This window comes from Phascolarctos cinereus, unplaced genomic scaffold, assembly GCF_003287225.1.
Source record: "Phascolarctos cinereus isolate Bilbo 61053 unplaced genomic scaffold, phaCin_HiC Scaffold_7;HRSCAF=346, whole genome shotgun sequence".
NCBI lineage: Eukaryota > Metazoa > Chordata > Mammalia > Diprotodontia > Phascolarctidae > Phascolarctos > Phascolarctos cinereus.
The window spans coordinates 124,780,391-124,793,988 of NW_027556180.1; the positions used below are offsets into that span (position 1 = coordinate 124,780,391).

The 13,598-nt window shown below is 34.9% G+C and overlaps 1 protein-coding gene across 6 annotated transcripts in view; it reads right to left on the reverse strand.

The window, feature by feature from the left end:
* RBM26 (RNA binding motif protein 26) overlaps positions 1-13,598 on the reverse strand; it is a 94,642-nt gene that overhangs the window by 35,195 nt on the left and 45,849 nt on the right. For all 6 annotated transcript variants that reach the window (XM_020973315.2, XM_020973311.2, XM_020973310.2 and 3 more), the window contains exons 10-13: positions 7,156-7,267; positions 5,873-6,032; positions 1,426-1,590; positions 841-972 (exon numbers count right to left, since the gene is read on the reverse strand). In XM_020973315.2, coding sequence (XP_020828974.1) covers positions 841-972; positions 1,426-1,590; positions 5,873-6,032; positions 7,156-7,267 — 569 coding nt within the window. The remainder of the gene's footprint in view (positions 1-840; positions 973-1,425; positions 1,591-5,872; positions 6,033-7,155; positions 7,268-13,598) is intronic.

The window sequence follows — 13,598 nt, forward strand, 5'->3', positions numbered from 1 at the left end:
ATGCTGTTAAATTAACTAGCAATTTTTAATTAGTAAATTTTAAAAATTCATAATGTTTAAATATGCTTTAAAACTTAAAAAAAAATTTGTCCCTAGATAAAATATTCTTTTCTTAAACCTATATAAACAGGCTCTGTGTTCAACTGGGAAATTTAATAACTAATTCAGTAATTTGATTAAACATTCAAATTTTCCCCAAAACCCTTTGCTCTGGAGACACAAAAAATGGCTAGTTAAACTAACGTCAGACACTTATTGTATTTTCAGACTATAATATCTTCAATAAATTTAATGGGGTACCATAATATTGACCAATTAGACAATACAAATACTGAACCCTACAGAGAGAGACGTAAGACCAATTACTAGAACTGCAGATAAAAAGAGAATCTGAGACTCTGCATGTATGGGAAAAATTCATATGATCCAGGTTGGGGGCAGGCAGGTAAACAGAGAGATGTCAGAGCAGGAAAGCTGATGCAAAGTTCTGAAAAGGCTAACTGCTATAGTACAAAAGAGATAATGCTACTACTATCTTTAAATCCTCCCTGAAAATTTTTTATTTAACTAGTAAATTTTCAATGATAACACGTGATAAAATTTCAAACTGAATAAGGAAACAGAAATTAACAGAATTTTACTTCCCCGAAAATTTTGAGGATTCTTATAGCCTTAACTTGGATTTTACATGGCAATATTAACCCAAATTGAGAGTTATTACTAGTAGAAAGTTTCTGTGGAAATTCCAAAATACCTGTATTTAATCTGGTTAAAATAAGAATGATAATTAAAAAAAAATAAACAAATTAAAGAACTATCATTTTAATCAATAGGGAATACCTGAGGAATATCTGTACTAGCACTCTGGGCTTCTGCAGGTTCAATATTACTTGAAGGTACTGGACCTAATCGTTCTTTCACAGACTGCTTCACAACAGGTAAACTGGGCTGTTGGACTAAAGGTTGTATAACCTAAAAACAACAAAAAAAGACTGTACATCAGTTAACTGTAAGGTCATCACCACTGAGGTAAAAATGAGAATCACTAAAGCATGCAAAGACTTTCAAATTATCACATACTTAACCACCCTAAAATTTCCGTCATAGTTGTAAATGCTTTTGGAACAAGTCTAAAGTTAAGTAACAAAAATTTTTTTAAATTTGAAGAAAAGTGCCTACAGATCTTTTCCTCTATAACTTTTTTTTCTTTTAAAAGGCTAGGAGAAACTGTGATCTTATCTGGACAAAATTAATCAATAAAGATGAGTTTCCAGAAAATAATTTTTTTAAAAAATATGCCCTCAATATTGATCTTCATGGTACAGACCTATTAAAGAAAAGAAGTCTCCCCTCCACTTGGGTTTCTAGGTACATGCAGAAACTAAACAGCAAACAATTGTTTCACCCATACAGTTTTCCTCTTACTTTCTGGGAAGCTGTTTGCAGTTGCTGGGCAGCCCCCTCTCGGTGCCAATAAACTTTAATAAAACGATTATTCAAAATTGCTTCTGTACTAGAGATTGCTTTTTTTGCTTCTTCATATGTTGCAAACTGGATAAGTGCACCTTCAGGATCACCATGAAAGGCAACCTAAAATGTAAAATGGAAGACAAGGGACATTTTAAATGAATCTCTCTAAACAGCTCACAGTTCAATTGACCAAAAGCTCATTTATCAAGTTCCTACTCTTAGCAAATAATCTAAATGCAAAGGAGACAGAGACAATAACAAATCCATTGTTGTCCTTAAGAAGAAAGGGTAAAACATGTACAAAGATTAGCAAATAACAAAATTAAATACAAAGTAAATTTAAGAAGCAGAGAAAATTAAAAATGAGGGAGATAAAAGGCTTCATGAAGGTGGGACTTTTGAAGAAAGCTAGAGGTCTCTTGAGCTGAAGTGAGGAGGGAGTGTAGTTCAGGAAGGAAGGACAGTCTGTGCAAAGACACACAAGAGAGATGGAACGTCCTGTACACAGACAAACTAGCAAGCTCAGTTCGATTAGAATAAAGAGTATGTGAAAGAGAGTAATACAAAATAAGACTGCAGAGGTAGGAAGGCACTACATTTACTGCATACTTCCTAGCAGTCTACAAATAACCTCCCTCACAAATAACACAATAACACTTAACAATAGGTTAAGTGACAGACCCAATACTTGGATTCATCTTCTGCCTCCAAGTTCAAAGGACAAGATGTCTCCCTTAGTTGTCATAAAAATAAAAACATCAGTGTCTTTCAGATAAGGTTCTTCTTTTAAATTCCTCATATCTAGCTCCAATCTCTCCTCACTACACAGGAGCAACATAATGAAAACCATACTAAGGTATAAGCATGTGAATTTTGCCAAGGCAGATTATGGTAAAAATGTAAATCATTTCATGTGCATACTATCTACCCTCAATTAAGCTTCTCTCAGTGTGACTAAAGATAAGCAATTGGACACTGCAATTATGTCACAAAAAAACTATTTTAATCTTCAAAATTTTGTTTTGGTTGAAATTTGCCTGGAAGCTACAACATGTTAAATAAAAACTCTTTTGAAGGTAGAACACACAAGCAGTTAAAAAAACCTCATATATATATATGTGTGTGTGTGTTCAAATTTGGAGTTGGATATCTATTTTAAATTTGCTAACTGGGAGGAAAATTCAGAAACCAGATATGGAACTCTTCCGGGGAGGGGAGGAAGACAGGACGGGACTGAAATGTTTCAGAGCTTGATGCACTAGCAGGATGTTATAATCCACACACAGGAGCACCTAAAAACTTCATTATCCATAGAGACTCAAGCTTAGACTGTGTGCTAGATCTCCTCGACCACAAGGATACACATCTCTAATGAGGTAAAAAGCCTCATAAAAACAACTCCAAAAAATGGATGATGCTTATGGAAAATGACAAAAGTCTGTCTACAGTTAGCATAAACCGAGGGAAACAAGAAGCATAAACAACCATGGAAAAACTAAATTTGAAAATCTAAATCTTCACTATTGTGAGTGCATTAATTCATGTCCTCTAGGAAAAAATCATCTTACATTTTCATAGTCCTTAATAGCTGATACTTATTCCCTCTATATAATATTCTTTATATATATTTTAAAGGCTTGAAAAGAAGAGGCTGCTTTGAATTGAATTCCCCTCTCTAAACTCATTCACTCCTTCCCCAGGTTTTGGGAGGGGGAGGGAAATAAGTATTTAAATAGCACTTACTATGTGCCAAGCACTGTGCTAAACACTTCATAAACACTCACAGCAACCCCTCAAGATAGATGCTGTCATTGTTCCCATATGACAGATGAGGAAACTGAGGCAAACAGAAGCTGAATGACTTGCCCAGGGTCATATAGCTAGTAACTGTCTGAGACTGAATTTTAACTCAAGTCTTCCTTACTCCAGGTCTAGGGATCCACTGCACGAACTATAAAGTGTCAAAAAAAATTTTTAAGCATACAATATTTTCAAAAGCCAGCCAAGAGATTAAGAAATCAAAGTCTAATGTCAAGTAGCTACAATTATTTTATACTCCCATATATGCCATCTGGTGTTAGCTTAATTAAAATACAAATGTTTTCCACATCTATTTCAAAAGGTGGACATCTATTTCAAAATTAAGTTTTCCTTAGAATTGGTTTAAAAGAGAGGGAGGGTCTGCAAGTATACATTACTACTGGAAAGAACAGAATTAACAGCATAAGGAGGAGGACTGATTTTGGTGAGAAAAAGGACTACCTATTCACCAGAGGCAGGAATTACAAAGAAAATGATGGGTAATACTGAGCGGTTTAGAGGTGTAAAACAGGGAGAGACTTCTGCTTAAAACAGAGAGCTGAATGGTCCTAGAAAAGCCCAGCTCTCCCCAAAATGATCCAGCCAAGATTTGAAAGGGAAATAAATGAAAACAATGAAAAAGACAAAAGTTTTAAAAAACCCAGTAAGTTCCTCCATTCAGTCCAAGACTCGACTAGAATATATCCAGAAGACTGAAAGCAAATTATTTATCTACTTTGTCTCAGTTTCCTTATTCATAAAATCGAGATAATAAAGGCACAGAATAAGCATTTATATAGAGCACAGTATATGCCAGGCACTGTGCTAAGTGCTTCACAAATATTATCACATTTAATAATAGCACCTACCTCACAAGGGTGTTATCCAAAGCAAACGAGTTAACAAATGCAAACCATTTTGCAAACTTTAAAAATGCTATAAGTCAGGAGGACTTGAGTTAAAATCTGTCCTCAGACACTTGACATTTACTAGCTGTGTGATCCTGGGCAAGTCACTTAACTCTGACTGCCTCCCCTCCTCCCCCCAAAAAAAGTACTATATAAATGCTAGCTATTATTAATAGTGTCCCTATTCAAAATATGAAAAAGGAAAGGCAGGTTTTCACAGAAGATTTTTATAGTAGACCAAATCTTCACATTCATAAATTACCTAAGAGATAGAAAACACAAGATCCAACTATGGCCACTGTTTGGTGATTACTAAAAGAACTCAACACAATAGACCACAACATTTTTTCTCAAACAAGATTCCTTGATATTCAGTCTCAGGGTACTTTAACACTTTTTTTTTAATTATAAAGCAAGGAACAACTTAGACATTTTCATCAAAAGTGGTTACCAAATGTATTAAACCAAAGTTCAAATGGAAGTGGGACTTCCTGTAAATGGCAGAAATTCTCCAGAAGTTCTTTTGCAGGTATGTATATGCTAATTACAGTAGTCAGGTCTTCTTCAATAAGTACGATAGCCACTAAAAACAGGTTGGCCTAGGAGCCATTCAGGAAAAACCAAGTGGATGAGTTATATGTATTTGCTTAGAATCAAGCGGTGGTGGTGGTTGTTGTTATTTTAGGCAATGGGGTTAAGTGACTTGCCCAGGTCACACAGCTTCTACTGGCTCATTTATATAAGACCATAAAACTTGTAGGGGGGAAAGGTGACAATGATCTATACGAGCAGATAGCTGAGAGCTGAAAAGAAGGAAGAGAAAAGAACAGATATTATCTAAGAAGTTTTCCATGGTCTCAAGCTACCACCCCAGCAAAAAAAGGTGACACCAAAGTCCCTATTTTCAACACTAATGTTCTCCTAGTGAGATTATATGGCTTTTACACAATGAAATGCAGCAATCTCCAAAGACTGACTCAAACACTTGACTCAAAGGAGAGAAAAGGTACTTCACCACTACTATCTCAACTTCAGGAAATGACATAAAAGACTTCATCAAAGACACATATGTCTAGAAAATAAAAACATTTCTTGGCCTGGTCCAAGATATTCAACCACTACTGGAATCATTTCATCCCTCCTTCTCATCCCTAACTAGTAATGCCTATGGATCCCTCTTGCTCTGATAGGTCAGCTTTTGCCTTATCTTGCACACTCAATAAAGTTCCCAACTCTCTTACCTGCCCCAGCACCCTTTCCCAGTTCTTTTTTGTGTTATCTACCTCCATCAGAATATAAGCTCCTTGAAGGCAGAAACTTTTTTTTGTTTCTATTTGTTTCCTTGGTGCTTAGCACAGTGCCTGGAATATAGTAAGCACTTAATATAGGCTCTGTTGGTCTGTTTGTCTAACAATTGATCTATCTACAGAAGTGATATAATAAAATCAAGGAAAAAAAACCCTCTCAAACAATTGAGTATTGAAGACACAAAATGTCCTAAAGAAAGCCTCCATAAGGCTACATGGATGCACTATGGAGGATTTAATGAACAATCTGGCACAGGAAGAAAAGAATGGGAAAGATGGCAATCTTCACTAATGGAAATTATCAATATCAGTGAGATTACAAATCTATGAGCACAGTTAAGTTGGGCATGATAGTTAAAGACTATGGAATCCTTTTATAGCTCTTACCTGTAAGTTGACCAAAGTTCCAAACCGGCTGAAATGTTCATTAAGTTTGCTGATATTATTCAATTCTGGAGGAACTTTCCTGAGTTCAAGTTTGGTATTTTCATTTCCAAACTGAACTTTCTTCTGAAAACCTGGGCTATTTGTTCTATTAAAGTTTGGCCTATAACAAAATATAAAGTTACTTCATGTGCAAAAAAAAAAAGATTAAAATCCAATTTCATACTCAATGGTGAAATATATGAATTGGTGGTACCAAACCTGCTCACGGGAAGCAATGAAATAAAGAGATTCCTCTCCAACCCTATGTGGGACTGCTGTGACCTTATATTCTATCATTTCCACTGCATTCCTTGGTGTCCGACCCAGGTCCTACCCCCTCATGCTATTAGATCTATTACCTGAACATCTCAGTTCCCTTCTTGTATCTCAATTGGAATATTATCATAATGACTTAGCTTATAATACATTTGGGAAGTGAAATTTTATCCTGGCTAGCTCACTTCCAAAAAGCCAAAAAATAAAAAAATTTCACACACAACATATAATGACTTGCTCAGCCTTGTTCCAACTCTTACTTTCTCTCATCTAGCAAAGCCTAAACCTTGAGCGAAGATGAGATCTCAGAGGCTTCAGGAATACATACTCAGAACAAATTCACTAACAAGAGCTATGGAACTCCACTCAAAAGTCTCAAAAAACCGACATTAAGATGGAGGAAAATAAGATTTGTATCAGCATCATGGCTGCTAGACTAAAGCTGTGAATAGGACCTATATATCTTTTGTCCCAGGTTTCAAAGGAGTTTTTATATCCCTGATGTCAACTATGTAAGCAAAAAAGAAAACATGGAGGGAGAAAAGGCCTCTAAAGCCCTCTGGCTTGATGCTCTGTAGATATACTGCCAATAACAGTTCTTATCCCCAACCCCATCCTGGAAATCCCACCAAAAGGCTCTGGAGACAAATGAGAATCCCAAAACGATTTAAAGGACTAAAGAGCTTGGAATACTGATAGTACTGTAGTTCAGCTACAATATGATTAAAATAGGCCATTATGGACTAGTCTGAGAAACTCACAACCATTTATAACCTTTTTATCCATGTGAAAATGGATTGAGTTCCAAACAAATGATTCACAATAAAAAAAAATGACCTAGAGATTGAATGATTACATAATGTGAAATACTTCATTAAAAAAAAATGCCATGCCTTCAAATAAATACTTTAACAGCCTAAAAGTAGATGGAAAAGTAGTATTCTTCAATATTACCCCCATCGGCTTACTTGTCAAACCAAGTCTTCTTAGCAGGAACTCCAGGTTCCCCTGATCCAATGGTTCTTTTTCTTGACTCTGAATCAACCACTATCCTCATACTGCTTTTATTAGGAGGCTTTTCTGTGGGAAGAGAGTCAGTATCAAATGGCATTTCTTTATCTCATAACTAATTAAACTATTTAAATTCACTTGAAACACGAATAGTGAAAAAACAGGCAAAAGAAAAATAAAGGTAAATAAGCGTATCTTAAAACTGACAGGAATTTACTTATTTCAAGTCAATGGGATATCCCTTAAACTTAAAATTTCCACTAAAACTTGCTAATTTGCAATGCAGAAAAAAACCTCACCCACAAAATTCCATTATATATCAGTAGCATCAAAGTTCCCAAACTTTTCTCTCTTTGGACCACTTCTTTAAGGGAAAATGGCCCAATGATCTGTCTATACCATTGCTTCCTTTTGTTACAACCAAAGGAAAACAAACAAAAATCATTATGGAAAGACAATTTGTAAAAAATATTAAGAGTTCTACTACTGCATAATCTACTGTGATATAATTCAATTTAAATGATTTTGTGTGACTAGAACTTAGAGAATTTGATAAACAATTATGACAAACTTGAAAACACACTACCCTTTAAGAACCAGTGAACAAGCTCCTAAACCTTGTCTCGATTTAACAGGGTTAATGATATTATTTACATTGCAAAAAATCTTTCACGATACAAGTATTTGTGGATTAAAAAGAAAATAGGCTACCCCAAAATAAAGTCCATAGAAATATAAAAAGAAACAAAGGTATTACAAATATACATTCATTACCTTCCTATAATCAATGAGCTTATGCTGATTGTGTGATTATAAAGTAACTGTATTATTGCAACTTATTCCCTTTATCACAAATTAAGTTACATGCACTTTTTATTTTTCATTTGTTTGTTTGTTTTGGCTAGGCAATGGGGTGAAGTGACTTGCCCAAGGACATATAGCTAGTAAGTGCCAATTGTCTGAGGCTGAATTTGAATTCAGGTCCTCCTGACTCCAGGGCCAATGCACTATCCATTGCACCACCCAGCTGCCCCCAAAGTTCTTATATATGTAATTTTTTTGGGGGGGTGAGGAAATTGGGATTAAGTGATTTGCCCAGAGTCACATAGCTAGTGAGTGTTATGTGTCTGAGGCCAAATTTGAACTCAAGTCCTCCTGACTCCAGGGTTGTTGCTCTATCTACTGAACCACCTAGCTGCTCCAGTTATATGCACTTTTAATCCACAAAGAACATAAAGCCATGCGCCTAAAACACTTCCTTGTTTGAGAAAACTAAAATAGGAAATGAGAGAAAATGGCTGTTCTGAAATAATAATCACTAGAAACAAAAATCTCTGGATATATATGACTGACCAAAAATTCAGATTTGCTTCCAATAGAGCATGAAAAATATTTTTAGGTTTTTGCAAGAAAACTTCCCCTTCAAAAAAAATGAACTGTTTTGAAGAAATATGGTGTTCTACATAAAGAATAACAAAACATCTTTAAAAGTTTAAATTATAATCTAGTGAAACATTGTAAAGCAAAACCGTATCTTAGATGTTTCTAAATGGATATATTTAATAATTATTCTTAAAAATATTTTTATGAAATTTTCTAGGATATAGAGATATGTCCTCATAGGAGTGATATGTACATTTCATGGTCTATACTGAAGAACCATGTTTTTAAAACACCAAAAAATGATAATTACAGAAAGAAAAACCAATAAGGTGTTCAAAGATATAAAGTTAGGTAAGGAATGGGGGGAGAGTGTTGTTAAAGAAACAAAAACAATTTTGCCTATATTTTATGATTATTTCTAGGAGAACAACATACTTATCAGGTTATACTGCCACTCAATTATTTCTTATACATTTCCAGGTAGCAGAGCAAAAGAAAACATATTGACAAAAATATTGTTAATATCATCCCAAGATCTGCCTAGTTAGCACCACCTTTAAATACCAACAAGATTTCTAACAGTACTCCCAATATTTCCACATCTGCACATTCATGCTAAGTAAATAAATGAAACTTGTTTTTAAGGTTTTAAAAATTATATAATAGGGGCGGCTAGGTGGCACAGTGTATAGAGCACCTGCCCTGAAGTCAGGAGGACCTTGAGTTCAAATCCGGCCTCAGACTAAACACTTGATACTTACTAGCTGTGTGACCCTGGGCAAGTCACTTAACCCAAATTGCCTTAAAAAAATTTTTTTTGTAATAATATGACCTCAGTAGCAGTGGATAGAGTGCTGGACATAGATCTAAGTCTGAATTCCACCTCAGATACTGGCAAGTCACTCAGCCTTTCAGCCTCAGTTCCTTGTCTGTAAAATGGGGATAATATAGGCACCTAGCTCACAGGATTGCTGTGAGTCAAATAAAGTGCTTTGCAAATATTAAAGTGCTATATAAATCCTGTGAACGAAAGACTTGAGGTGGTCAAACTATCATTGTCGGATAACTAAATGCTCTAAAAAGAAAAGTATCAGACCATAAAAGGAAAAGAATAAATAAATGCAGCTATGCTGCTGCTACTACTACTACAACTATTATTGAACATTCAAGGCAAGTGATCATCCATTCCCTACTTTAAGAACTTCTATGGGGAGAACTCACTACTACAACTCTTGAGGTAACCTATTGTTGTTTATTTGTTTCGGCTAGGCAATGGGGTTAAGTGACGTGCCCAGGGTCACACAGCTAGTTAAGTGTCAAGTGTCTGGTCTGAGACCAGATTTGAACTCAGGTCCTCCTGACCCCAAGGCCGGTATTCTACCACTGTGCTACCTAGCTGCCCCTGAGGTAACCTATTTTTTGGATAGCTACTTGCTAGAAAAATTTCTTTTATGAAGTAGAAATCTGCTCCTCTATAAATTCCATCCATTACTTAGTTCTAACTTTTGAAACTACGCAGATGATAAAAGTACATTCAAAGAAAACCCTTAATTCAATGTGCATAGTGTTTTCTCCACAAAACGAAAAAATTTAAATAGAATGGAAATTATTGAGCAGATAAAACTGCATTGGCAACAATTCCTACAACAATCTAAATTCTTTGAGGACTCCCTCACCCAAAGTATTTAATTACTATTTTTATGGGTAATTATTTCAATTTAACCTATGCTGGCCTAGTCTATTTATGACCACAGTTGAGTAGAGTTCTTGAGAAACATTTTATATATACACACAACCCATAAGGTTCTAACACTTTCCCAACATCTTCTACAATATAGTTGGTAATATGTTTCAATTTAATTTTGTAAATATTCACTATTCACCTGTTAAATATGCTAGAAATTGGAGGGAGATGCAAAAATAAAATAAACTCTTTCCTGACCTTGGGAAGCACACAAACTCTTAGAGATATAATAAATGCACAAATTCTAATATAAAATATAATCTAAGGACATACGAGGTGAAAACAAGAAAGTACTACTTGAACTAGTATGAAAAAGATTGGCTTGTTTTTTGGGGATGGCCATACTATACTTGTCAGATAACTAAATGCTATGATAATAACAACAATAATGATAAGCCTTTCCTGAATACTGCAGCTGCTTGTGCCTCCTGCACAAAATTTTGTGTTGTTCAGTTGTTTCAGTCATGTCTGACACTTCATCACCCCATTTGGGGTTTTCTTGCCATTTCCTTCTCCAGCTCATTTTACAGATGAGGAACTGAGGCAAACAGAGTTAGCTGACTTGCCCAGGGTCACACTGCTAATAAGCATATGAGGCCACATTTGAACTTAGGAAAATGAAGACCTGTGTCTCTAGCAAGAGACTCCTAGGACCAGCACTCTATCTACTGCGCTACCTAGCTACACAAAAGTACTTTGTATTTATTTTTGCATAGCCTCATATTTGTAACCCTGATAGTAAACTCCTTGGGGATAAAAATTCTTATCATTTTTGTCTGAAATGTTTTCTGAATGACTTATTTGGGCCCTCGTTTGAGAACTAAGGATTTTATATTTAAAACCTAAAGCTAATTAGTACCAATTTATAGAAAATATCTGGACAAAAACAGGTAAGAATCCTCACTATAGAAGTAATTTTCCTTTAAAGTACTGAAGGTATTCTGAGGTTGCTATTAAATCTTATAGTTAGCTTCTCCTAACAATGAACAAAGCAGGGGTTTTGCTTAATGTCTTTTGAATTTAATATAATCTAAATAATTAAAATTTCAAAATTTAGAAAGGTAGGCCTATTTTAACTTTTAATAATTAAAAATAATAAATCTGACCTTAAAGACATTGAAATTCTATAGTACATGCACTGTACTTACCATAAAGTCTTCTATACTGTAAGAAGACATAATGTGCTAAGCAGATATAAATTCATCCCACTAAAAATTTTTTCTATTTATTTTTGACTGGAATGCTGTGGTTATAGAAATAATAAAAGATACTATCATAACTAATTTTTATAAAGAATGTAAAATCCAGGTCTATCGCAGAATTTCTGTAATTGACCAGTAACCATCAGTTTCTTTCAGATTTTCTGACTATCCATGCTATATTTAATTAAGTGCAGGACATTTAATTATGTTGGAGTAGCCTAAGATAGGATTCTTTTAATTCTTCCTAATATATCTACAGCCTTCATGTCCCTGAGAAAAAGGTGGTTAGGTATTAGTAGCACTGGATCAGTATTCTAGCTACCTTAAGTACATCTAAATAGAGTAAGATGCTATAATCAAGACACTGTGACAAATGTCCATAAATAATTAACAATTAAATAATAGCTGTCCTATTAAATAAGGTAAAACTTTTGTTTAAGTTGTGAAAATATGAAGAATTTCTACCAAATGATATCTGTCTACTTTGCCCTGACAGGATTTCACAGATTTCCTCATGGTACAGGAAAGGTGATGTGCACACTGGTTCTGGTCAGAGGATCTGGGTTCAAATGTACCATTTACTATCTGTGTGACTGAGGGCAAGTCCCTTAAATCAAATGAATCTAAGTTTCTTCATTTGTAAAATTAGAAGGTTGTGTTGGATGGCCTCTGAGGTCTCTTTTTGCTGTTAAGATCTATGATACTATATGGTAGCAAAAAGACAGGGCAAACAGCTACTGGGCCAATATGCAACAGCTACTCCCTCAAAGATCTCCAGGAAATTAGATGTATGACTTTAGGTACAGCTATGATCTTATTCTTTTTATCATGTATAAAGATATATTCCTGACTAGGACAAAAGCTCTTCATACAGACATTGCTAATCAAGTTCCCAACTCATGCACATTAGATTTAAAAAGTCAAGCAGACATTTATCAATCCTTTTATAGATGCATGTCATCCATATTTCTTCCCACCCATGATATGCCAAGACGCCCCAAAGGGGATGTAGATAAAAATAACTCCCACTTACATATCAATGTAAGGTTTATAAAGCACATTTCTCAATACAATCCTAACGAGCAGATATACAAGTACTATAAATGATAAAACATGGGTTTAAAAAGGTTAGGTAACCTGTTGATAATCACAGAGATGGAAAGTAATGGGGCCACAATCTGAATCGAAAATCAAGACAGAGCTAGATTCAATTCTTAGTACCTTTGTGACCTTGAACAAGTTACTTCCTTTCTGGGTTTCAGATTTCCCTTCTGTAAAATTAGGAGATTGAAAAGTCCTCCAAGAACTCTTTTAGATTTCCTACCTACAAATCTAGTGCTCTTTCCCCTTATACTATAATGTTTCTATATAACAACAATTATAGATTATGGATCTATAGCAGGTGGAAGACACATTTTAAGTAATCTGATCCTACATCAACTTGATTTGGCAAAATAAACAAGTAGATTAAATATAAAGGATCCAACTCCGGGGAGGTTCATAAAATTATCTGTTTAAGCTATGAACTTCAGTTCTGAGCTCAAGTGCTCTCGTGTGATTTATATACTCAACTGAGATTCCCAAGAAAATTTCTAATTTATTTCTCAGGCCCATGGCTTTTAACTGACACAGATGAACCACTTTTTCTACCTGGCTATAAGTAAGTAGAATGTGATTCCAAAATTCCAAATCATTGCAGAGTAATAAAAAGGCTTTCTTTCTCATCCCCCTTCTCCCTCACCTTTCAGATGATAAATGATACTGGGACAGTAAGGCAGTATGGTAGTCCTTTTACTTAATTTTTGCTCAGAATTCTCATGGACAGTGGAGGGGGGAAAAAAATCAGACCACCTTATCTTCAAAGCTCCTGATGTTATATTTTCTCTCAACAATGAACTTTATCATCCTCAAAAAAGTTATATAGTGTTAAAAACAAGTTGAAATTTTCTCACACTTCTTTTTCTCTTATGCACTTACCTTATTTTGTCTCCATCATAAGTTATTATGTACACATCTTAATCTTCCACACTAGAAAGTTAGCTCTCTTTTCTCCCCAGATTCTAGCACAGTG